The 27,993-nt window shown below is 35.6% G+C and overlaps 3 protein-coding genes across 3 annotated transcripts; all 3 read right to left on the bottom strand.

Annotated features, from left to right (window-relative positions):
- Positions 1 to 2,285: 2,285 nt before the first annotated feature.
- On the bottom strand, positions 2,286 to 7,885 carry LOC128178556 (uncharacterized). The gene is made up of 2 exons (XM_052845789.1): positions 7,589 to 7,885; positions 2,286 to 4,905 (listed from the first exon to the last, which is right to left on the bottom strand). The coding sequence occupies exon 2, from the start codon at positions 4,876 to 4,878 to the stop codon at positions 3,319 to 3,321; it is 1,560 nt and encodes a 519-aa protein (XP_052701749.1). The 5' UTR covers positions 4,879 to 4,905; positions 7,589 to 7,885; the 3' UTR covers positions 2,286 to 3,318.
- A 2,291-nt stretch (positions 7,886 to 10,176) lies between these two features.
- On the bottom strand, positions 10,177 to 15,294 carry LOC128176927 (uncharacterized). The gene has a single exon (XM_052843444.1). It carries the CDS (start codon positions 15,292 to 15,294, stop codon positions 10,177 to 10,179), a length of 5,118 nt encoding a protein of 1,705 aa, XP_052699404.1.
- A 109-nt stretch (positions 15,295 to 15,403) lies between these two features.
- Positions 15,404 to 16,309, bottom strand: LOC128176926 (uncharacterized). Its single transcript, XM_052843443.1, has one exon. It carries the CDS (start codon positions 16,157 to 16,159, stop codon positions 15,404 to 15,406), a length of 756 nt encoding a protein of 251 aa, XP_052699403.1. The 5' UTR covers positions 16,160 to 16,309.
- Between the last annotated feature and the right edge of the window lie 11,684 nt (positions 16,310 to 27,993).

Raw genomic sequence — 27,993 nt, 5'->3', positions numbered from 1 at the left:
AAGATAGTTTTATATATCTTATGTGAATAGAATCACATGGAAGGAACTAGAATTACTGTTAAGTTCAAGATATTTTGTCAAGTTGATTTTATCCTTAATTTCCATTTTTTAAAATCACATTATCTATGCTTAGGGGAAATAACTCTTTTTTTGACTTTTCTCTCACTTGTCTGTCCAAATGCTTTAATTTCTCTTATCCCAACAATTAATTTTAAAATGTGTTGGTAGTTTTACTTTTCTGACACAATTGACGATAAAATTTTAAAAAAGATAAACAAGTTTCTGCCTACAAATATTTTACTTTTAACAAAAAAAGTACGGTTTTCTGATGCTAAATTATGCTTTAGTTCATGTTTATCTGACATCTCAAAACGTGTGATGACATGTATATTTTTTTTTATAAGTGATGAAATTTAAGTCTATTAAATTGAAATCAGTTCTGTTTTTCACCTTTCATCAGAGAGTTTTACGAGTATGGAGTTACCTTAATTAAAGATTTATTGATATCTTAATTTTTCAGTAACTTTTCCGTCCATGTATAGACATTTTATACGCCGTATCCACCCATCTTCTTTAACCAAACTTGTAACAAAGCATACTTATGAATAGGGGATTCTAAATTGTTTAAATAAAGGGCTAAACCCTTTTTAAAAGGGGGATAATTGCGAAACAGTGAGTATAGGCTACGTGTCTTTAAAAATCTTCTTCTAAAGAACCACTGCACCAGAAATAACAATATTTACACAAAAGCTTGAATATATAGTGCAGATTGTAAATTGTAAAAATTGTGACCCTGGACCAGAACTGGGGCCCTAGGCGCGATTCCTAGTTGAACAAAGAAATACGTTGGAAAAATGTTTAAAATTCTTCTTCTCAAGAACCACTGCACCAGAAATGCCAATATTTTCAACAAAGCTTGTGTAGGTAGTGAAGATTCTAAATTCTAAAAATCGTGGCTCTCGAAAAAAAACAACAACTAGGGCCCCATCCGGGTTTATCATACATGTATATAGGAAAATGTTAAAAAAAAAATATTCCTCTCAAGAAGTACAATGCAGCAGTTTGGGATATTACTATGCATACATCCTTGGCTATTGTAGAATCTAAATTGTTAATTTTGACCCCTGGACTAAAACTGGACCACCAAGAGAAGTTCAGAGTTTAACATAGAAATATATAGGAAACATGTTAAAAAAATTTCTTCTCGAGAACTACAATGTTACAGTTTGTGAGATGACTATGCAAGGATCCTCAAATAGTGAAAATTCTTAATTGTAAAAGCGGTGCCCCCAGACTAATACTGGGGCCTGAGGCGGGAATCATGTATAAAAATCTTCTTCTCAAGAACTACAGTGCACAACAGTTTGTGGGATTACTATGCAAGCATCCCTGGCTATTGTAGATTATAAATTGGTAAAACCGTAACCCCCGGACTAATACTGGGGCCCCAAAGAGTGGTTCAAAGTTTAACAAAAAAGTAAATAGTAAAAATGTTTAAAAGTCTTCTTCTCGAGAACTACAACGCTACAATATGTGAGATTGCTATGCATGCAACCTTGGATTATGTAGATTAAATATTTTAAAGATAGTGACCCCTGGAAAAATACTCGGGACCCAAGACGGGTTCAAAGTTTAACGTAGAAGTATATATGAAAAATGTTTAAAAATCTTCTTCTCTAGAACTGCTGTAACAAAGCTTCAATTTGTCAGATTACTAGGTAAGTATTCTCAAATAGTGAGAATTCTGCATCATAAAAGCATAAAACAATTGATCTAATACTGTGGCCTGAGAAGGGGTTCAAAGTTTAACATAGAAATATAGAGGGAAAATGTTTCTTTTCAAGAACTACAATGCTACAGTTTGTGATATTACTATACAAGCATCCTTAGACAGTGTAGATCATAAACCGCGGACCAATACTGGGGCCCCAGAAATGGGTTCAAAGTTTGAAATAGAAATAGCATTTGCTACGAAATAGAATGTTACAAGGAACTGTTCTTCAGGTGAGCGATGTGGCCCATGGGCCACATTAGTTTTTTTTTTTTTTAAGTTGACTCTTTTGCTAATGGATAGTTTTCAATAACAGCACGTGTAAATAAGGGTTTGTAAAAATTATTTCATTTAATAAGCATAATTTTGTGTTTGCGAACCGTCCATAGGAAAAATCCTAACAGATAGAGAACCCCCCCCCCCTTCCACAAAGGAAACCCGAATAACCTCCACCCAAAACAAACAAAACCCTCGAAACAATCAAAATATAACAATTTGAAAACAAAACTACATATATCATGGAAATCATTTATTAACTACATGTATAGGTAAATTTAGGTACCCATTTTTTTCTCGGAAAAATATAGTAAATATTGTACGTGTTTAATTGAAAAATGAAAAAAGAAAGAAATCGATCGAAACATCACTAAAAAATACATGTATGTGGATATAACAAAACAGGAGGTCCATGCAGCAACCAAATAATGGCTTGTCAAACAGATTAAATCTGTAATAATTTATAACAAATAGGCACATTTATCGTTTCACGATCATAATACATGTAAATAATTAAAGGTGAATTAAAGTACGATTTTCAAAAATTCAATGAAAATATGTTATTATGATTGAATATCTTATAAAAGGGATTTTGTTGTTCTTATCAAAATATTTCATAAACAGCTTATCTTCCTAACTTCTGACTGCTAATCTCTCGAGAACTGGTGACTATTAAACATGTACATATGCAAACGTACATTTCAAAAGTCAATTAATAGCATCAATAAATTACTTAGCACTTTGACAACTAATTCATTACTATGTTTTACACATAGTTCCTCTACATTTTCACAACAAACACGTATCAAATCAAAGTCGCCCATTTTCGTACAGGAACGAAATACAATTTGTTTACTCCATCTTTTGACAGTATTCCTGTGGAGTATATTACTTTGGCTATACTCATGTCGAAACATGACTGGGTCGCTATATTTAGATTACTTATTTCACAGTTACTAGAAGTGATAATGGCAAGTTGTTCATATTTTCACAGTTACAATATGAAAGGCATGTAATGTTTTTACCCTATTGGGCATCCGTCGCGAAAAACTACTGTCAAAAACAAATATTAAATAGTTGAATTGAAACAAATGTCCTTAATATTAAATGTACAAATTACCAAAGAAAAAAGATGATATTCGCGATTAAAAAAGCAAAAAATGTTACTTTTATCAAAAAGGACCTTTCTCATTTAAAATATTTAGTGAGAACCATTTTGTTATTAAGATTGAAAAAATGTCTGTCAGCCAAAATTCATTTCACAAAAACGGCTATTTAAGAGAAACAATGGTAACTTCGTCCCGTGCGGATTGAGTACCAGGTGCTACCATTTGGAAACAAGTCGGCGCAAGCGTACTGAACTCGCCGTCTGCTTTAGGTTTGGTGGGGCGTCGGTGGCCCCTGGATGTTTTACTTCCGGACATTTCATTTCCTCTCGGGATATCTGGATCCAGTTCTTTGATTTTCAATCCGTGACCGTGTGGTTTTTTCTCCATATTTGCCAGATCGGTCGTTGTTATGGTTCTTTCGTGGAGCTGCTGAAGTAATTGTCGAGCAACTTTCCCCTGCTTCGAATTTGGCGGGAATTCATTGATGTATGCTTCGATGGCTTTTACGATAAGTTCGTCATATACCCCAGAAACAATATCAATTTTTGGAAGATTCAACGGTTGTCCGGGCTTTCGGGATCTTGGTGTTCCGAATGCCGTTTTTGGAATAGGTGTGTTCATGTACCTCTCGAAGTCTTCACGTTCACTCATTATGGTTGGCATGGTATTTGGACGGTTGCCAAAATTAGAAATCAGCCTTCTTGGAATTCCTATTGTACCCCCTCGAATACTTGGTAAATCTAACCCTTCTGCAAAATGGACCTTCCTTCCCGATTCGCTTTGAAGAGTTTTCCGATACACTTCCATAGCTTTACCCTCCATGGAGGAGTTTGAAGAGCCCAAATTTTTTCTTTGAAGATCCGCAGATATGTATGGGAGCTCTATTAGGCGCGGCGGTGATGCCTTACCAGGAAGGTAAGCGCGATGATCGTTGAAGTCTCGTAAATCGCCGACCGAAAGGTGTCGGTCTGTCGGACATTCGTCATCCGCCCTGTCCATTGTATTATATGTGGTTATAGTGGCTGGGGTTGGCGGCGGGATCCTGGGAGAGGAGGCACCATAGAAAAAAGGGAAGTGTCTCTTTGCAACCACTTGTTTTCTTCCGCCGCCCAAATTTCCGTCACTTTTGGAAACAATTGGGCAATTATCGCCTTGCTTCTTTTTTCTGCGCTCGTGTTTATTTCTTTTCTTCTCACTTGAATGGCAACTGACGGAACTCCCTAAACTATCAAAGGAACTCAAACTCAAGTCAGTTTTCGACCTCTGTAATCGGTCAACCGAAACTACAAAATAAACATATGGCATGTCTCCATTCGTTGGAGATTTACGGTTGGCTGACAACGGCACCATTTCTGCTCCATTCGGTACCGACTCATGCTTAGGTTTATGGGAGGTATCCGGAATAACATAGCTGTGTGGTGTTCGCGGCATGAAGGAGTCTCCGGCTCTTGGGATGGGCCGTAGGTTGATGGACAGAGTCTTCTGTTTCTCAGCGTGTCTTGCTCTGGACTCCTCCAGTTTTTGTTGGATGAATTCCATTCGTTTTCTGGTGAGTTCCTTCCTCGTCATTGACGATGCCTGCTGTTTCTTGTACTTGACGATTTCCGTGCCGCTCTTATCGTCATCTGTCTGCTCTCTTGTGACGTCATCTTCGTTTGCCATGTCACTTGAGCCTAATCCCTCCGCGGTGAGAATAAAGTACGGTGTAACCTTGGACGCCATCTTAATCGTTGTTTTCAAGGCCAATTACTGAGTAAAAAAAACCAAGCAGTTTAGATATCATGAACACAACAAAAATTATACGTCAAAAAAATTATAGGATTTGCTTCAGATTTTCTCAGAATCAGTGTATATTCTATTTAAAAAAAACGCTTGAATTTTTCGCGAGTTCGGTATTTCTCGTAGAGATGATTACCAAAAAAGTGTTTGTATCAATAATTTTTTTTTCATTTTTCCTCGCTACTGAAGTTCATTTTATAAAAGAATGCATCGAGAGCTATATGAATATGAAATCCTTCCTTGAGAAATTTTTCACTCGGTACTTAATTAAATAGTAAAATGCGTTCTTGGGTGATTCATGCTGGTAAGAGTGCAACGAGCATTGCGGAAAAAATAAATAATCTGCATAAGCATTTTTATTAGATTTTGTAAATAGAAAATTGTAAATAGATCTCTTTTAACCTCAGCAATAACGTTTGCCTCCTTAAGGGGGATGTGCGGCCATCTTGTACATTTGAGGATAAGAATTTAAGCATTTCTTGAACTGGCTTGTTTCTGCCCAAAGCTGACCAAAACGTTTGCCTAAAGATAAAAAAGCAATAAATATGAGGTTCTACGGGTTGTTTTTTTTTAATGCAAATTATGAACACAAGAAAAGAACAATGCCTTTTTATACACTCAGAAGAGCGGTCGATCTGCGCAGCTGCAGACTTATTTAGAAGATTTAATTATCTGAAAAAAATATGAAGAGGGTTCATTAATGTCCTCTCTACAACCGTTTGTAAAGAACAAGTTTAATATAGCACAGTAATGTTGTAACTTTGCCTCTATTTTTATCTGTTGGCATGGGATCTATTTTTAGAACAAGAAAAATCCAGTATATACTTAGAACTCATGTGTCTATGGAGACACATTGACGTTATATTTTCTTAGAAGAAATAAATGTCAATTCAAAACTTGTCTTTAAAAAATATATACATATATTTTTCGATGAAAATATAACTTCAATGTACTTCCATAGACCCAGACAAAAGTATCTCGTGAGAATTAATAGTTCCTGAGACCAATGTTAAGAATAGTGTACCATACTTTGAGACAAATTTGCAGTCTAAATACGCAAGCTTAGACCTTTTTCCTCATCAATTGGTTGTAGAGAGGACAACAACGACCTCCTTTCATATTTCAGATTTTTTAATCTTGAATTTAAGTCTGTAGCTGCGCACTTCTAGGTGATTAAAAAGTGCATTATTCTGTTCTAGTGTGCATAATTTGCATACAAAACAACATGTAAAACCTCATTTTATCTGCTGGAAACAGTTTTGGTCTGTTTCGAACCAAAACAAGCCAGTTCAAGAAATATTTACGTTCTTATCCTCAAATTTACAAATATATATCTACATGTGTGAAAATTGACCCAGTCATAAGTGAGTATTTGATAATAACCCTTGAATGATGTCGAGAAGTCGGGCGGCCTGACTTTTTGACAGCATGTTAGTGTTATAGTCAAATACTCATGGATACATTTACCACACAGGAGCATACTAAATCACCTCGCTTGTACAAGATGTTGGCCTGGTGTTATTTTCCTTGCCGAAGTTTTCACTAAAGGTTCCAGGTTTTTATACGTCTATTGGATTTACGCAACTCCATGAAACTCAATCCTTATTACCAGCACGTTTTCCATACTGAATATTGACTGTTGTGAAATCAGTCACAAAATGTGCGAAGAGAAATAAAGGGCTCGATATATAGATGATGGTTTTATTGTAACAGAAGTCGAGAGCGTCTGTTCTATAAGTATATGCATGTTTTAGAGTTAGAGTATATAAAAGAGTGGTTATATGTGATTGCTTGATTGATAAAAAAATGCACGCAAAAAAAGACCGCCATCTCCGACACGATTAAAGAAAAATAGCGTTGTGAACAACACATTTGCACGTCGAAGGCATGGAATAAAAATTTGAAATTATATTCTGTAGTGTATCATATATGAAAAGGAATGGGTAGTATGCACTTTTCCTGAATAAATATCCAAGAACTCTCTGCCTACATGTTTATGAATTGATACTGCTATAAAAAATATCATTAATTTTAAAATTATTACAAAAAAATCATTTTGTGAGTATTTACACAAAAAAGACTACTCATAGATTTGAGAAATCAATCGGACAGAATTTCACAAAAGATGTGGAAGAATGTGAAAATTTGGCTTTTTCCCATAGTGTCAAATAGTAAAAACTTAATAACCTTTGGAATGACAGGGAAAACCCGATGAAAAAAAATTGTAAAAAATTGATATCGTCATAATAATATATGTAAGAATTTTCATTTAAATTCTAGGAAAGAACTTGAAAAGTTTAAGGTTTTTGGTGGGTTTTTTTTTCGTTTGACTCTGTATAAAAATTTTTCATTTGTTTCTGACCCTATAGATTTGTTCATCAATCATTCACACACATCTATATACATATACATATACTGTATATACACAGTATATGGTACACATGTGTATATTCTATATTTCAATTTAAACATTAAGAGAATATATCAATTACAGAATTCTATTAAACCACGAAGTTACTCTAATTCTAGTTTATAAATTCAATAAGTATTGTAGACCACAACAAATAAAATAAAATTCAAATTTTGAACCAACACATATAGTAGTTTAACATAAACGATGTTTAAAATGTGTAGAGAAAGGAGAAATACTTACTTTGCGACACTCTTAATCACCCCATTCCTAGTAGAGCGAACCATTTTTTCGAAAACGCCATTTTTTCTTGTTTCCTTTTACAGTAATTAAACGATACTCATATAAGCATGAAAACTCAGTGAAACCCTTAATCCTGTAGTTGTTCTGAAATATTCCTAATTCTTAGATACAAGTCAGACCCGATACAAGTTTGCTTAGTTTTCTTCTACTCTATTTGAAACTGGTACATATAAAATATCACTCGCTAATCTACTGTTATAATGAGGATTAGCGGCCCGTGCTTGAATATCTAGACAATAAACATGTAATGCTTTAAATCTGTTTTATATTAAGCGCCTTAATATTACTTAACTGTTTAAATACAAGTGTTTAAAGGTCTATGCGAGCCAGTGAGTTTTGGAGGCTAAGGGACTATAGCTTTTATCAAAAGAAAACAGAATCCATGTTAATAATCATCCAAGTTCGCAATTGTTTATCAAACAAGATTAATAACTTTTGTAATCGTGTAATCGGTGTCATGTCATTTCACTCATTTGATGAAGTGATTTGGCAAACGTGGAGATTTGTCGATGTCATATTGTCCCGCCATCTTGATCTCTGTCCTAAATCACCTGCCTTTGTTCGAGGTTGACGTAAAATTTGTTTATGGATTCAAATCTAAAGCTATTTTGAAAGAAAATCGTTAATAAACTAAAAAATCAAGATGTGACAGAAAGATACACAGTTTTAGTCTTAATTAAAAGTATGTGATGTGATGCTGGAAACAAAACACGAGCATGAAGAATTGTCATAAAATGACAATAAGCGGCGCACTTGGTCAAATATCAAATAAGCATTTTAGTACTGTAGTTTTACAATTCTTTTTTTTTTTTATCATTCATTATAATCAAAATTTCCCCCAAATCGTACCTGAAAGCAGGGACGTTAGTATATACGCCCCTGCTGACAGAAAACAGAAGAGATTTCATTCAATGTATGACGGAGGAGCGACAACTCAAGGCAAGCTTTCCTGTTACGTGCATTCATTTTGGTAATGTCTCCCCGGTAGAAAGCTAAATCGGCAATCGTTTTGCTTTATGCTATCGATAAAAATATGTAGAGAAGATTTTATAGATTAATAAAGCACAATTATGCTAAATTATTACTTAAAGCAATAGTGTGTATTTGTGTGTGTGTGTGTGGGGGGGGGGGGGGTGGGTGGGGGAGGAGGGGGTTGCCTTCATTTTTTACGCGATCAACCAACGTATAGATAGGTTAGGTTCCTTCGTATTGCATTTCATTCAGTACGTGTTGAAATGATATGAATTGATGAATAACGATCGTGAATTTCCTAATAAAATCATTGATGTAAAAAAAAAAATTTCATCAGAAAATACATCTAAAATTATTCTTTGACAATAAAATACTAAAAACTGGTGCCTTTTTGTTTTACTCACTCGCTTACTTTTTCTTTATATTTTCTTGATTTGAGGTAGTTTTGGCCCATAAATCATTTTTTATTTGGAATTTTATTTCTGATATAAGGTAACTGTTATTGTTTAATTTTAAAAAAATGTTATTATGCAATCCTAAATATCAAATTTCTAATATGATGTAAAAAAAAAGAAAAGATTAATTCACAGAATATATCTCTGATGCGTATATGCTTTATGTTTGGGTCGTGATTGGGAATTCAATACGAAGATGGTGTTCGAAATTACTGTCAAACAGTTGTCGAAATTGTACATTGTCGTTGAACTGACAAATGTGTACGTAAACTGACACGTATGATCTGCATGCAAAGAAACTGTTCGGTACAACCTGTTTAAAATAATTCATTTTATAATATATTGTAATTTAATTGATTAAGTTTTTTTTTAATTCAAATATTCAACTGGACTTCATCGATCTGAATTACCGGTACTGGGCATACTGTCCAACTTCATAAGCACTGTGCGTTCTTTCAATATGTACTGTTTAATGTTTTATTTGGGCACAAACCTCTCGGAAGAGGGTAAAAAACTACAAATAAGACAACACACATTTAGACACAATCAATACACAATTTCACAATAAAAATATTGACAAATGACAATGTTGACTAGACTTATTAAAGCTGTAATTAGGACTTGTTGTTAACAGACTTTTAGGATAAAAACAATGAAAATTACTCTAAACCATTACTGTGTTAATATATAAAAATGACCTAAATTGTCCGCCATATTTACGACGACCCAGTTACAAATACAGATGATAGAAATGCAGAAATATGCAAATTATACAGAATGTTTACAAACTACACACAGCTTACATAATATTTAAAGAGTATTCGATCATTTAATACACAAAAAGAAGACATGGCAACAGAACTTACTCCATGAGGGGACAAAACACGCAAACAGTGTAAACCACGTTGTGTAAACAAAGACTGGGCGGAAACAAACAATAAAAACTAAAATTAAAACCGGGGACGGATATTTCCGGACACTACACTCCCCCTCTGATTTCTACTAGAAATCACTACTTTTTAAAACAAATTAACTGTTAGTTATAATGCACTCTTATTTATGAAGAAAATAGCACACAGATATAACTGTTTAGTAATGTCATTACACTTCCAAAAGCGTGACAAGTTCTGAAATTGGTCTCACATATGTAGAGCGTACACCGTCCTTCACAACGCATATCTCGACTTTCCGGACGCGACCATCATCACTTGGGAATGTTCTTTTCACAATGCCCATAGGCCAGTCATTACGCGCACTTCCACTGTCCTTCATCAAGATGACATCCCCAGTCTTCAAGTTTGGACGGTCTTCCTTCCACTTCTGACGCACCTGGAGGGTATGTAAATATTCGTTTCTCCATCTTTTCCAAAATTCCTCTGCTAGTATTTGTACTCGCTTCCAGTGTGCACGTATGTCCTTTGGTCCAAATTCTGGAAATGGTCCAATGTCTGCTGAGGTCTTCATCGTTAGCAAGATGGATGGTGTAAGTAGGCTCGGAGATTCAGGATCTGATGACATAGGAAGTAGCGGTCTGTTGTTCACTATGGCTGATACCTCTGCCATGAAAGTGACTAAGACATCATGGGTAAGTTCAACTCGATTCTGAAGTAACATAGAGTCAAGTATTCTGCGTGATACTCCTATTAAGCGTTCCCATGCTCCTCCCATGTGGGAGGCATGAGGTGGGTTAAATATCCAAGACGTTCCTGAATTGGATAGAAAGGTACCAACGGGTCCCTTTTCCACAAACTCTGCATTGATGGACAGGTCCTGTGTAGCCCCAATGAAGTTGGTCCCACGATCAGACCTAAACTGCACTACTGGTCCTCTAATGGCTATGAAGCGTCTCAAGGCATTGATAAATGCCGCACTGGATAACTCTTCTATGACTTCTATATGTATAGCTCTAGTCACCATACATGTAAATAATAAGGCCCACCGCTTCTGATTGGCTGAACTGCCCCTGGTCCTTCTGTGAACAATGGCCCATGGTCCAAACGTGTCCACGCCAACATATGAAAATGGTGGACAAGGCGTCACTCTGTCTTCTGGTAAACACGCCATCTGTTGCCAACCAAGTTTCCCTCTGAGTTTACGGCAAATGACACATTTGTTGATCTCGGACGAAATCATTAGCTTGGATCCCACTATCCAGAATCCAGCAGCTCGCACGGCTCCATCCGTTAGGTGTCGACCCTGATGCGAGACCTTGCGATGAAAATGATGGATGAGTAGTTTGGCTAGGTGGTGGTTCTTAGGGATAATTATTGGATGTTTAGCCAAGTTGTCAATAAAGTCTTTGTCCTTTAATCTTCCGCCAACTCGTAAGAGACCGTCTGGACCGAGCACTGGTGTCAAAGATAAGATTGAGCTTCTTTTCAGTGACCTTCCCTCTTTAATGGCTTGAATCTCAGGTCCAAAGGCTTCCTTCTGAACCATCTGAATTATGAAATGCTCCGTTTCCGAGATAATATTTGTGTCAACATTTTTAGTAGTGTTTACTCCCTTGTACTTCCTGATGAAGTTCTTCAAATATGCTACTCCTCGCACAAGTTTTCTCCAGTCTGAAAACCTTGTAACATTGACACCTGCATGCATAGGTTTCTTGTCCTGCGACTCTTCAGTTTTACAGCACTTTACTTCTGGTTGCAACTCTTTATCTGTCTCTGGTTCAATGAGGGGGTATTGATCCAGATTAGATGTAGAATCTATCAAAGGGTCTGGCCCTTTGATCCACTTGCTGTCCGCTAGTTGACATGCTTTGACGCTTCTCGTTGCGACGTCTGCTGGGTTCAGTTCAGATGCTATGTACTTCCACTGCGAGGGTTGGCTTGACATTCTGATGCGACTCACTCGATTTCCAACATAAATGTAGAACCTTCTATTCTCGTTTGTTATGTACCCGAGTACAACTTGACTGTCAGAGTAGTAAGAAAAATCTTCTCTGTCTATCTTCAACTGCTCATGAATGACATCAGCTAACTGAACGGCTAGAACCGCAGCACATAACTCGAGTCTAGGTACTGTGTGTCCACTAGATGGAGCAACCTTTGCCTTTCCCATAAGAAAGCTTGTAGTGCATGAATCTGAATCGCTGCCATACAACTTCAAGAATGCTACTGCTGCAATGGCTTCTTTAGAAGCATCTGCGTAGATGTGCACCTCTCGCTTCTGTGCGCCTTTAAATGACCGGGAACTATACTGTCTGGGAATCTGGAACTCCTCTAACTCCGGCAACGACTGCACCCAAGATTTCCATTCCTTGTAGAGAGAGTCAGGTAAGGGGTCATCCCAGTCCAACTTTGATGAAGAAGAGATCATGTTTCTCAGCAATATCTTGCCTTTGATTATAACTGGTTGTGCAAAACCTATCGGGTCGTAAATACTATTGATGATCGACAATGCTCCACGTTTGGTGAAAGGTTTCTGCTCTTCTGATACTTTGAATAGGAAGACATCTGAATTAGTATCCCATAGAAGTCCTAGACTTCTCTGTAGTGGTAGCGATGCTGTACCAAGGTCGAGATCCTTCAGGTTCTTGGCTAGGTCCTCTGACGGAAATGAGTCGAGGAGTGTTCGGCTATTTGAGGCAAATTTGTGGAGCCTCAACTTCCCTCCTTCGTTGAGTGCATCCTTGGTCCTGAGTACGAGGCTGATGGCTTCTTCTTCACTATTACATGACAATAGCCCATCGTCAACGTAGAAATTATTGTTTATGAGTTCTTTCACATCTTCGCTGGATGATTCCACTGATTTTCTGAGACCATAAGTGGCAACGGAGGGAGAGGGACTATTCCCGAAGACGTGCACTGTCATACGATATTCTGTGAGTGGGCAGTTAAGATCATTATCCTCGTGCCAAAAAAATCTCAAAAAGTTTCTGTGTTCTGGGGTTACTTTGAAATTATAGAACATTTGTTCTACATCCATTGTCACAGCTACAGCTTCCTCTCTAAATCGCATAAGAATTCCTAGCAAGCTGTTGCTAAGATCAGGTCCTTTGAGCAGCACATCGTTAAGAGATACGTCGTGGAACTTGGCTGAAGAATCAAAAACCATTCTTATGCTGTCTGGCTTTTTGGGATGGTATACTCCGAAGAGCGGAAGATACCAGCATTCACTTCCTTCATCCAACGCTGGGGCCTTTTCTGCATGGTCATTATCAAATAACTTCTGCATAAAGTCTGTGACATGCTGTTGTTTTTGTTCATTATGCTTCAGACTTGCGTCAAAGGATCTGGCACGTCGTTCAGCTGCTTCCTTGTTGTTTGGTAACGTTCTCCGTGTAGATCGGAAAGGGAGTGGAGCCATCCATTGTCCTTGATCTGTTTTCTGTATTCCAGAACTTACAATCTTTAGGAAGTCTTTATCTTCAATTGATAATCCTGGCTTCTCATCCTGCTCAGTCCTTCTGAAAACTGAGTCAAAGTCAATCTTGATCTCACTATCGCACGGAATCATCGTGGTGGGACGTCCATTACTTAAGATGGCGGTCTTGTTGACGTTGACAACATCCGGACTATGAACTGTTCCGAGGCAGACGTTTCCAATGATAACCCACCCAAGTGGCAATTGTTGTCCATAAGGTAAGTCGTTTTTCCCAATTCTGTGATCCAACACATGATGTGCCATAATGAGGTCACGACCAATCAGTAACTCTATGTTGATGCGTTCATCCACTTGTGGTATGAAGTGTGCGATATCCTTCAAGTGTGTAAAACATTGTGCCACTTCAGGTGACGGTATTTCTTCTCTGTTATTAGGAATATCATTGCACTCGATCAAATCAGGTAGCTGCAAAGCACAAGAACCATCGATCGATTCCACCACATACCCAGAAGCTCTGCGTCCAGATGTGTTGAATGTACCAGCGCAAGAGGACAAGACATATTCCATCTCACTTCCACATTCTCCGAAGGCGTTGAAGAACTGTGAGACTGCCAGAGATCGGTTACTCTGTTCGTCTATCATGCAATAGAGTTCTCTAGACACATTTTTTCTTCCTTGAGGGTACACTTTCACTAGTATTATTTTGGCACATGATTTTGATGTGTTTCCACGAGTGTTGCAAATTTTAGTACATTTGCTCATCACATTCACTGCTTGAGTAGAGTTCTCCCCCTCGTGAGCTTTCACAGTTGGAGACATCCTTGAGTCCTGGTGAAGTGCTGATGGGTGCTTTGTAGAGTTACAAATGTCACATTTCACAGTCACTTTACAGTTCGCTTGTATATGTTTCCTTGGTCCGCAGCACTTGAAACAGAGGCCATTTTCTCTGATGAAATCCTTCCTTTCTTGTAGCGGCCTTGTGCGAAATTGCCGACACGCATTGAGTGTGTGGTTGGTGCCATGGACTGGACAGCTCTCTGTGGTCACATCTGTTTTCCTAGAAGATATCTGTGTTTTGGTAAAACCTGTCCCTCTGATGCGCTTAAGTCCATCACCCTGCTGTGCACTATTGGTAGTGTCATAAATGAAACTGGGATCATTGCGGATCTTTGCAATATTGTTCACAAACGTAGCAAAGACAGAAAATGGTGGATAAACTACACTGTGTTTCTGTTTATACTTGTTTGCTTCATTCGTCCACTTTTCCTGAATGTTTACAGGTAACTTTTTGACAATCGGGTTTATGCCTACTGACGAATCATAATATGCGAAGAGTTTCGTGTACTTCTCGTCTTGCATAATGGATTCTATCTCCATGATAATATCTGCCAGTTCAAACAGTTCACTCCTGTCTGTATTCTTTAAGGTAGGAAAAGCTGCAACTCTGTTCTTCAGGGAAGATTCAATACTCTCTGGGCTTCCATATCTCGAATCAAGCCACTCCCATATCAGACCCAATGCTCTAGATGGGTCACGAGGGTTTGCTGAACGAATGTTGAGGGCCTGCTGCTTCGATCTCACTCCAAGATTCTGAATCAAGAGGTCAAGTTTTTCCATTGTGGAAGCACCAAGTTCATCAGTCACATTTTCAAATGTAGACTTCCAGACAAAGTAGTGTCCTGGAACATCATCAAAGGTAGAAAGTCTTGTGGGTATAAGCTGCTTTTTTGCTAACAACTTAGCCAGTTCATTGGTTTCACTTAAAACGTTTCTATCTTGATTAACAGCAACAAACTCTGGAGCGTTTGGGTTCAACAGTGTTTGCGTTTTCTCTGTTGGCGTAGGTAGAGTATGTTCAATATGCTTAGTGCGTGGCTGCGGCAATTCCATCGATGAACGCGGAATATATTCAATATGGTCAGGGCGTACACTGGTGTTAAGGTTAACCGGTTCACTTGGTCTGTCTGTAGATTCAAAGTGATTGTGATGTTGAACTGTTCTAGTGTTCAGAAGTTCTCTTGGATTTTCTGTCATAATCAAGAACCATCTTAATAGCACTTAGACTTGATTTTGCCGCATCAAATTCTTTCTTGACCGAAAGTAAGCACTGGGCTGCCTTTATCTCTGCTTCTTTTCTCATCAACTCTGCTTCTTCCTTAGCGTATTTAAGCTTTGCGCGGGCTTCTTCAACTTTCGCTGTGTGTTGGAGTATCACAGATGTGAGATGTGACGATGCGGAGATGTGGCTGTGTCCGGACATCTGTGATTTCGCCCTAGGAACTGGAAGTATGGAGTTCAACTGTTTCAATACTGTTGAAACTTTTTCTTGCAGTACATTTGCAATAAATGCCCTCGAGGTTTCCTCTCTCTTAGCAGCTTCATGCCGCTGACCCTGTAAGTAAGCCGCATATTCTCCCGAAGCTTTTTCATATTGTTTCATAAATTTGGTGAGCGAGGTTTTGTACATCTTGGCCCGTTCGAGGTTCATGACAGGATTTTCAGCAATGTCCATAAAAATGGAATCAATGTCTCTCTTAATGTTTCCCAATTTAGAAACGTGTCTGTTAACTTTCTCATCGAATTCTTCCATCCCTACTGAAGTGATGGTCCTAGATTGTCTTAATGCCGGAGCATCCACCATACTGTCGACGAGTCTGTGTCCGGGTAATGGATTTTTTACTGTACTGTTTAATGTTTTATTTGGGCACAAACCTCTCGGAAGAGGGTAAAAAACTACAAATAAGACAACACACATTTAGACACAATCAATACACAATTTCACAATAAAAATATTGACAAATGACAATGTTGACTAGACTTATTAAAGCTGTAATTAGGACTTGTTGTTAACAGACTTTTAGGATAAAAACAATGAAAATTACTCTAAACCATTACTGTGTTAATATATAAACATAGGTAATCACAGATTACAAAGCTCACCGAGACGAGGCATCAACTTTATGAGGCATCACCTTTAAAACCACCTTTATCATATGATATGAAAATCATAGTTAATGATCTTGGATATTCATGGATACTGTTTTGACACAATATCATATATCATATGTAAAAAAATTGTATGATAATCCTATGTTCATTTCATACATTATTATAAGATACCATGTTTATCAATACAATAATATAAAATATGATATTGCATCCAATGATACTTACAATATATATCATTTAATACAATATAATACTGTAATAAATATTGATGCAATATGATTTTGTAACATATAATATGACATTGTATCGTGTTATACATTATTGTATTTAATCACATAATACAATATCATAATATCTAATATAAATACAATATAGCATTATTTGATACTATATCATATCACATAATACATCACAATATTATGATATGATATTATATTGTATAATATAGTATAATTTTGTATTGTATGATATTGTATCATATTTGATAAACAATATTGTATCATATGATACAATATAATTTGATAAAACATTGTTTCATATCATATGATACAATATCATGATACAGTACGATATTATATAATACAATATCATTTTATACAATATCATATCATATGATACAATATCATATTATACAATATCATATTATATGATATCTTATAATATCATATAATACAATTTCATGTATTATATAACAATATATTATATAAACCAATATCATATTATACAATATTGTATCATACGATATGCTATAATTATAATATACAATATCGTATCATATGATACAATATCATATATTGCAATATAATATGAAACAATATCATTCGATAAAATAATATATTTTACAATATCATATTCTACAATATTGTATAATAATATACAATACTATACATAACAATATCATAATACAATATCATATAATAATGTACAAAAAAATTGATACAATATCATATCATATAACTTTTTACAATATAATGTATGATATTACATTGTATCATATAAAACAATAGTGTATCATATCATAGAATACTATATCATAGGAATCATGTTAAATCATTTAACAACAAACACATCTATCAAGCAGGTTTGAGTGAGGTAGGAGAATTTTTAGCATCCTTGATAATGGAGATCAGGCTCTGCATCTGAAGCTACCTCTGCAATTCATTTATATTATAGTTAAATCAATTATGCAAGCTATTATCTATAAAACATGTAACCTGTTCCAAAAAACTAAACCTCATCCAGCATCCGAAACCTATGGCTCAGATTCAGCATTCAAGCCTGTCAGATGCATCAGTATCATGAGATGCATCATCCCTGCAAGTTTGGTGATGTAAGGACCAGTAATAACTAAGATATAATCATCAGAGGGCACCTGCTCTAAAAACTTTAACCAGCTCTTAAAACCTTAACCTCATCCAGCATCCGAAACCTATGGCTCAGATTCAGCATTCATGCCTGTCAGGTGCATCAGTATCGTAAGACGCACCATCCTTGCAAGTTTGGTGAAGTTAGGACCAGAAATAACTAAGATATATTTTTTAGCATCCTTGATAATGGAGATCAGGCTCTGCATCTGAAGCTACCTCTGCCATTCATTTATATTATAGTTAGATCATATATGCAAGTTTGAAATAGTGCTATTACCTACATATATTAAACATGTGACCTGTTCCAAAAAAACTAAACCTCATCCAGCATCCGAAACCTATGGCTCAGATTCAGCATTCAAGCCTGTCAGGTGCATCAGTATCATAAGACACACCATCCATGTAAGTTTGGTAAAGTTAGGACCAGTAATAACTAAGATATGATCATCAGAGGGCACCTGCTCTAAAAACTTTAACCAGCTCTTAAAACCTTAACCTCATCCAGCATCCGAAACCTATGGCTCAGATTCAGCATTCAAGCCTGTCAGGTGCATCAGTATCATAAGACGCACCATCTATGCAAGTTTGGTGAAGTTGGGACCAGTAGTAACTTAGAAATGGCTATCAAAGGGCACCTGCAACTAAAACTATAACCTGCTCGAAAAACCTAACTTCATCTAGCATCCGTAACCTTCGGCTCAGATTCAGCATTCAAGCCTGTCAGGTGCAAAAGTATCATAAGACACACCATCCATGCAAGTTTGGTGAAGTAAGGACCAGTAGTAAGATATAATCATCAGAGGGCTCCTGCTCAAAAACTTTAACCAGCTCTAAAAACCTTAACCTCATCCAGCATCCGAAACCTATGGCTCAGATTCAGCATTCAAGCCTGTCAGGTGCATCAGTATCATAAGACACACCATCTATGCAAGTTTGGTGAAGTTTGGACCAGTAGTAACTTAGAAATGGCTATCAAAGGGCACCTGCAACAAAAACTTTAACCTGCTCCAAACACCTTAACCTCCTCCAGCATCTGAAATTCATGGCCCAGATTCAGCATCCAAGTCTCTCAAGTCCATTAGTAGGTCCAGATGCATCATTCATGCAAGTTTGGTGAAGATAGGACAAGTAATAAGTTAGATACAGGACCTGCAACAAAAACTTTAACCAGGTCCGGACGCCGACGCCGACGCCGAGGGTATAGCATAAGCTCCCCCCGACTTCGTCTCGGTGAGCTAAAAATGACCTAAATTGTCCGCCATATTTACGACGACCCAGTTACAAATACAGATGATAGAAATGCAGAAATATGCAAATTATACAGAATGTTTACAAACTACACACAGCGTACATAATATTTAAAGAGTATTCGATCATTTAATACACAAAAAGAAGACATGGCAACAGAACTTACTCCATGAGGGGACAAAACACGCAAACAGTGTAAACCACGTTGTGTAAACAAAGACTGGGCGGAAACAAACAATAAAAACTAAAATTAAAACCGGGGACGGATATTTCCGGACACTACACAATACTTTGATTTTAAAGGTATATGTGTACAAGACGTCCCAAAATCTGTACGATTTCGACTTTAAAATAAGTGAAGTAGTATGATAAAAGTTCAACTAAAAATGTTACAATAAGCAGTTATGGAAATTACCGTGCAAACAGACAGAAATTACATCGGGCTCGATAGACAAAATTCATACTTTCGTTTTGTGTTGCGTTTCGTAAGCACTATTGCATTGGCGTGTTGTGTTGGTGTTCCAGAACCTAGTATGTCTGTGTACAAGCAATTCATGAGACTCGTTGAGGCATGGCCAAAAGATACATCAAGGAAAAAGGACTTAGGCCTTTTTTTAGAGAAAAGAGTAAGAAGGGCATTTACCAAGGCAGAGGCGTCAAACGTAAATGAGAAGGAGTGTCGTGAAATGTATGAAGCTCTTGAAAGAATATCAAATGATAATGCTTTAAAAAAATATCCGTTGGAGGAAAGTTATCGGAAGATCACTGTTAGTGGACTAGACTATGAAGGTTGTCATTTTATGAATTCTGTAAAAAGAGAAGAGGAATTCAACAAAAAACTTTCTACAAAGTTGACAAATGTTATACCATCATTTCTAAGAAGAGGACATGTGGCTAAAAAATCTTCGTGAAGATACAGTACATCAAAAGACTATAATTGTGCACGTTTTTCTATAATTGATTTAATTAAAACAGTCTATTTTTTAACTGATGAATTAGTTTGAAAATTAAATTGTTATGTAATCTTTATTTTTTTTTATGAAGCACATATATAATGTGAAGGTTTGATGAAATGTAAGCAATCATTGATCAATTTGTTTAAGTTTATCATTTTAAAGAATGTACGTGTATGTTTCTTGCCCCAATATACCTCTTCTGATGTATTCAACCAGGGACGTATACATACACATCCCTGATTCAACTTTGACGCTGTCATTAAACTTGATTTGATCACACTGTTTTTTTATGTTGAAAATATAATATGTTTCTGAGAGAAAATAAACATACTGAATACTGGTACTTGTTAAGCAATATTCAATAAAAACAAAATTTAAATTGAATTTCATAATCTCAGCATGATTTTGTAAGGTTGGAACTCTGGAAAATGGACAAGCTATTAGTCAAGTGAATTTATGTTAAACCCATATATGTGTTGCGTTTTTAAAACTGTCCCGCTTATAAATTATGTTTTAATGAACTTGGGTTTTATATATAACCCCGATGTTGTGAAACGCAACTTGTGGGTCTCCCAAATCTGTATATTGGTACCAAAGAAAACTCAAAGTCAGGATTCAAATAAAATAAAGATATTTCAGTTTATTAAACGAGGATAGTCCCAAGACTCTGGAAGTGTAAATATAACATAAATTAATTCCCAACTTGATGGGATTAAAATACAAATATTACAAATAGCCAAAACCCTTTATATAGCTCTAAATATCCCACTTAACCGTGCGGGAGTCCCGTTCCTATACAATCTTTCCCCTGTAGCCTATATACTTAAATATAATAAATTGATTAATAAAAGAAGGTTATTGCATCAGCTCCCACTGCTAAATTATTCAGCATTTACCCAACGGGATATTTCCATGGTCATTTCCAATGTGTGGATGTTGTCCAGATGTGGACTCGACCGTCTGATCTGCCGTGGCAGATCAAACCAACTGCTGTGCAAACAGCTGAGCTCGCTATTTAAGGCATCGGGCTCGGCCGTTATGACGTCATACCGCATGCTATACAAACAAGATTGGAGAACTGAAACACGTGAATAACGGCGTTTTGACGGTAGACGGACATCTCGGCCCAACGACACATCGGCCAAGGGCGTTTGACACCTCGGCCCAGACGGGTCGGCCCAAATTTATTGAGACGTCTATTAAAAATACGTTTTATGTGAAAGGTTAGATAGAAACAAACCTAAAATAAAATCAACTTTTAGTGAAAAGGCCATGTCTATTTTTTTTAAATTAACATCGATATGTACAATAAGCGCGCATAACTTCGGACATCGGGTCACACTTGCATACATGTATGACTAAACCTTTCAATCAAACTCTTTGTATTTGTTTCATTGGATGGTCACGCAGCCAATAGAAATTTTATGACTTTAAGGTTGTCGAAATCTTATTACTTAACTTTTTTCACTACAATAATAATAGAATATGTGAATTTTGTAGATCGGAAATTTCAGGAATTGATGACACATTTAAAATATATGTTAGTGTTAAATCTAGGATTTAAAGATTGCAATATTTAGATATTTTCATAAATTTATTAAATCTACAAAGATTGACCAGAAAGTGGACACAATAAAAATATTTTGCGTAATAATGATATGTCATGATGTGTTGTTTCTCTGACGATTTTGTAAATCTGATATGGGGTTGTAAACATTGAAAGGATATATATGGACTTCGGTGATTATCGTCTTATAAATAACTGCTCATAATTAAATCTTCATTGTCACCCGTGACACGCGTTTGCGACTCCAGAGGAAAGTGCTGCATCCTCTAGTTTGTTTAACTATTAGTGTCATTGTCGTTGTCGAAATTGTCGTCATTTTCTTAATTTTACTTTCTTGTTTGCTTAACAATTAGAACTTAATGGTCTCATTTTTTTTTTTAAATTAATTCAATTTCTTTTACACGTCTTTGGTATGTAATATTTTGATAAAATATATATGTTAATAAAATAAAAACATTTAAATCAAATATTGTTGTTTTAATTGTGTTTGAACCGAGATGTCTTTTACGTGGAGGTGTCTCAAATTTTGGGCCGACCCGTCTGGGCCGAGGTGTCCTAGGGCCGAAGTGTCGTTGGGCCGAGGTGTCGTTGGGCCGACATGTCTGACATTCGTTTTGACGATATGTATTATCGAAAGGCAATAGAGGGAGTTTGTGATTAAGGAATTCATGAAACGAAAGGGTTTAAATGATGCATGGAAATATAAATAAGACCAAATGAATCGTCGAGGAAACTCGGGATAATTTCTCGCCGATCATGAATTTCGACATTGATTGGTACTTGTAAACAAAGAACACATGAATAAAATATCTTAGTACACAGTGAATGATCATCACACGATGTATAAAAAGGAAATTCACTTCTTGATATGGTGTATATGGACTTTTATTGCAACAGGGAATGTGTATTGGGATGTGAGAAATAAATTTCGTAACATATGTAGCAAAACAATAAATTATTAATTAAAATGAATTTAATGGTCTTCAAACTTGATGACATAATGCAAAATCAAGTTTAACCCTCTATGAAGGAATTAACAGATATCATATGTAATAGCAAAAAAAGAAAACAAAAATTATAGATTTTGTACATAAAATAAAGGACAACTCCAAATGCAATACATGGTCATGTACAAATAAAAATCTGAACAAGCTACCATACCTAGTAAATGATTAAATATGCACTATAAATGGTTCTTCATGTGAATAAACAGTGACCTTTGTAAAATGATTGGAAATAGAGTTAAGGTCATTGGTTCCATAACAAAAATAGACTGTTGTACACAAAAAATAAACACGTTTAAAAAACACAATTGGTCTTGTCAACTCATTACTGTAAGTATCTTGCATGTTTTAAATTGCAAATCCTTTGAAATGAAGATATAATAAATCTGGGATGTATCTTTTATTGCATATGTAATATTATGCTATTAAATGTAAACCGGTAAATCTTTTTTATTGTTATACTTTCATGTTAAATACTGAAATCTGATTGGTTAAGACGCAGTTAATAATATTTATTATTACCTAATCAAAGGGATTTTGTTGTTTTATTACATATTAAATATTTGCGTCTATTTTGAACTGCCGATCAATAGACTGCGATCTATTAGACCGCCGGTCAATAGTCTTCGATCTATTGGACCGCCGGTCAATAGACTGCGATCTATTGACCGCCGGTCAATAGACTGCGATCTATTGGACCGGCAACGTATTTCAGAACGCTGGTATGTTAATGTTACATCCTTTCAATAGTTCTCATGGAATGTATATTCCTTTACATAGACGCTGTTTTTAGTACTTGGTGAAACCAAATTCAATGTTATCAAAATCGCTGATACTAAAACAAGTCCCACGGGGAAAACAAGTCCCACGTAAGTCCCACGTACGTCCCACGGCAAATGCGGCTATATATCGATATAATTATGATTGATTATGATTAAATGTGATAAAATAATTATAATTCACACAACAAAATATTTTTATAAGCTTTTATTACGGATTTATCGACGAAAAATCAAAGATGTTGGTAAAGGTAGATAACTCGTACGTAGTATTCATACGGTAGCAGAAGAAATCTATGCCCGCCGTTTAATTGATGGATAATTTTAATTTTCTCCAACAAAATGAAATCTAATAGCAGTAAAAAGTTGACTTTATATTCATTAATTAACACAAACTAAGTAAAAATCAGGTAAGTATACGACTCATACGCAGAATGCATTCGCCCGCCGAGAAAAGAGCACTCCTGCCGCTTACCTGATGGGTTATTTTAATGTTTTATATTTTCTAACTTAAAAATTCTTACATCTTCTCCAAGTTTTTCAAGATGTAAACAGTTACTAACATTGTACAGAACTGATTGTGTATATACGAAAATGTGCGTGGACTTTGCTTTAAACGTATATTCTTTCTCCATATAAATTTACTAAAATTATGAATTTTGGAGAACAAATAATTATAAAATCTGGAATGCTTACATAAGTACGTTAGCCTGTTCTTTTTCATTTCTAGATCTAAGACTTTCACTGCCTAGTTCACCAAACTATATGTAAATCTTCAAGTCCTGATTTCGTTTCTAAAAACAAATATTACATACGTCATTCATAAGACTGTAGCAAAATTTTACATTGCATGATATGAGTGTAACGAATGTAACCGGGTATATTTTGGTTTTAATTTTCAATGGAGGAAAAAAAAGCACCCGGTTCAATGTTTAACGTTGTAAAATGATTCAACTCAATGACATGGGAATCTTCTTGGTTAATATATATGTCTGGTCTGTTTCGTAAATAATAGTGAATTATTCTTTCCTTTACAAAAACAATTTCGTTTTTCTGTATTTTATAAGCTTCTCGAAGATAGTAACACACGTTTAAATGTTTATGGTTATGAATGTACTATAAAAATTATACTTAAGTTTGACTAGTTAAAACACTGATGGCTTATAATATTTTTTTGATTAAGTGTTCAGTGTAAGTGTACATGAGATATAAAAAGATTGAGTGTTATTCGTCTTCAATTTCATATAGATTACATAAAGATTACATATAAGTTTTAATTGGGTGTCAGAAACTCTGATAATTCTGTTGCATGTAGCGACCTTGCTCTATCAACGGGAATAATAAAAGTGGACTGCATAGTATTTTGAAACATAACTTTTTTGTGTTTCGTAGATCTACATTTGAGAGAGAGAGAGAGAGAGAGAGAGAGAGGGAGAGAGAGAGAGAGAGAGAGAGAGAGAGAGAGATGGGGTGGGGTTGTGTACACGGTGTGCTTCACGGTCGTCTCCCAATATACAGGTAGGTAAAGGTCTATTGTTTCATAAGCGATAAAAAAACCGTTCAATTCACACAGAATATACAAGAAACTAACACGTGTATATATACACGTGTATAGGTAGAGCCAACGATCACCAATCATCTTTGGACATGTAGCCCCCCCCCCTCCCCCTTCCACTAGCCCCAAATATTATAGCAAAGTAGTAAAGGAAATAATGAGCAAGTTATTTTGTAATTAGTAAATGATTTATAGAGATAAAAAAAAATACATTAATCAACGTGTTCGTGTTCAGATTGTGACAATGGTCCCGCTTCTTCTTCTTTTTAGGGTCTTCCGTTTTCAACGGAAGACCCTCTTGTTATTCTATTGTTTCTTTTTCATTATTATTAGGGTCTTCCGTTTTCAACGGAAGACCCTCTTGTTATTCTATTGTTTCTTTTTCATTATTATTATTTTTCTTTTTCTTTATTTTTCTGACTTTTTCAAAGCTTAATATCTCAAAAAGTTTTCAACAGATTTACATGAAACTTTCAGGGATTATGAAGCATTATTGTGCCTCAAAGTTTTAAAATTTTCAACTACAACGTCACTTCCGTTTTTACGTTACGTCAATTTTTAAATTTTAAAAAAGTAATTTTGTCCAGGGCGTTTTTCAAAAACGGTTCAAGATAAAGACTTGGAATTTTCTGTGTTGAAGCAATGATCGTTTTTATTTGGACATAAGACTGGAAATTAGTTTCCGTCACTTCCGGTTTAGACCGGAAGTGTTTTAAAATTTTCGAATTTTCGAATTTTTCGTTTCAATTTAAAATGTTTACGAGGTTTGTAGAGTTTGTTATGCTGAACACGAATCTGAAATCCGTTTGAAAATCGGACGATGCATTACAGAGATATCGGGGGTTAAAAATTGATTTTTCCGGAAATTTTGATTCCGCGTCCTTGGTTTAAAAAATAGCGTAATGTTCAAAGTAAAATTAACTCGTACCAAAAATAATCGCTAAGTCGTACTTGAACACATTCGGATTTTTTTGTTAAGTCGTTCTTGAAATCAGAAAGGTTTTTGTTAAGTCGTACGTAAAATCATTCGTATTTTGTTAAGTCGTACCAGGAATAATTCGATTTTTTTCATCTTTTTATTTTAGTTACTCTTGTTATTGGTTTAAGGGCTCTGCTTCATACAGGAACTTCCAGCTTTACTTCCGATATTAACGGAAGACCCACTCGTTGCTTTGCAACGAGCTTTGCTCTAGTTATTTTTCTTTTTCTTTATTTTTCTGACTTTTTCAAAGCTTAATATCTCAAAAAGTTTTCAACAGATTTACATGAAACTTTCAGGGATTATGAAGCATTATTGTGCCTCAAAGTTTTAAAATTTTCAACTACAACGTCACTTCCGTTTTTACGTTACGTCAATTTTTAAATTTTAAAAAAGTGATTTTGTCCAGGGCGTTTTTCAGAAACGCTTCAAGATAGAGACTTGGAATTTTCTGTGTTGAAGCAATGATCGTTTTTATTTGGACATAAGACTGGAAATTAGTTTCCGTCACTTCCGGTTTAGACCGGAAGTGTTTTAAAATTTTCGAATTTTCGAATTTTTCGTTTCAATTTAAAATGTTTACGAGGTTTGTAGAGTTTGTTATGCTGAACACGAATCTGAAATCCGTTTGAAAATCGGACGATGCATTACAGAGATATCGGGGGTTAAAAATTGATTTTTCCGGAAATTTTGATTCCGCGTCCTTGGTTTAAAAAATAGCGTAATGTTCAAAGTAAAATTAACTCGTACCAAAAATAATCGCTAAGTCGTACTTGAACACATTCGGATTTTTTTGTTAAGTCGTTCTTGAAATCAGAAAGGTTTTTGTTAAGTCGTACGTAAAATCATTCGTATTTTGTTAAGTCGTACCAGGAATAATTCGATTTTTTTCATCTTTTTATTTTAGTTACTCTTGTTATTGGTTTAAGGGCTCTGCTTCATACAGGAACTTCCAGCTTTACTTCCGATATTAACGGAAGACCCACTCGTTGCTTTGCAACGAGCTTTGCTCTAGTTATTTTTCTTTTTCTTTATTTTTCTGACTTTTTCAAAGCTTAATATCTCAAAAAGTTTTCAACAGATTTACATGAAACTTTCAGGGATTATGAAGCATTATTGTGCCTCAAAGTTTTAAAATTTTCAACTACAACGTCACTTCCGTTTTTACGTTACGTCAATTTTTAAATTTTAAAAAAGTGATTTTGTCCAGGGCGTTTTTCAGAAACGCTTCAAGATAGAGACTTGGAATTTTCTGTGTTGAAGCATTGATCATTTTTATTTGGACATAAGGCTGGAATTTAGTTTCCGTCACTTCCGGTCCAAACCGGAAGTGTTTTAAAATTTTTGATTTTTCGAATTTTTCGTTTTAATTTCAAATGATTACGAGGTTTGTAGAGTTGGTCAAGCTGAATACGAAACTGAAATCCGTTTGAAAATCGGACGATGCATTACAGAGATATCGGGGTTTAAAAATTGATTTTTCCGGAAATTTTGTTTCCGCGTCCTTGGTTTAAAAAATAGCGTAATGTTAATAGTAAAATTAACTCGTACCAAAAATAATTGTTAAGTCGTACTTAAACACATTCGGATTTTTTTGTTAAGTTGTTCTTAAAATCAAGAAGGTTTTTGTTAAGTCGTACTAAAAATCATTCGGATTTTGTTAAGTCGTACCAGGAATATTTCGATTGTTTTCATCTTTTTATTTTAGTTACTCTTGTTATTGGTTTAGAAGCTCTGCTTCTTACAGGAACTTCCAGCTTTACATCCGACATTAACGGAAGACCCACTCGTTGCTTTGCAACGAGCTTTGCTCTAGTTCTTTTTCTTTTTTTATACAAAACTCTGCGTGTTTGAGGGAAAGTGAAATGATAATTGTTAGTCGTATGAAAAACATATACACATGTCAATAAATAAATGTATATACATTAAAAAATCAATAATATTTGGTAATGCAGCCATGCATTATTCTTGACTTTCTTTTTATCAGGGACGTATATACGTCGATCCCTGTTTTTATCAAATGTAAAACATTTCTCGACCTTCGATTCATTCTGTTCAGTGTGATTCATTAAAATTGTCGGAATGACATTTTGCTTTTCGAACATTTAGAATGTGAATGTTGCAGTGGAACTCTTACCGACTCGCTACAAAAATATTAAAATATGTCTATCAGTTTGAAAATGAT

The sequence above is a fragment of the Crassostrea angulata genome, chromosome 3 (assembly GCF_025612915.1).
Source record: "Crassostrea angulata isolate pt1a10 chromosome 3, ASM2561291v2, whole genome shotgun sequence".
In the NCBI taxonomy this organism is placed as follows: Eukaryota; Metazoa; Mollusca; class Bivalvia; order Ostreida; family Ostreidae; genus Magallana; species Magallana angulata.
This window is presented reverse-complemented; position numbering and strand designations above follow the sequence as displayed.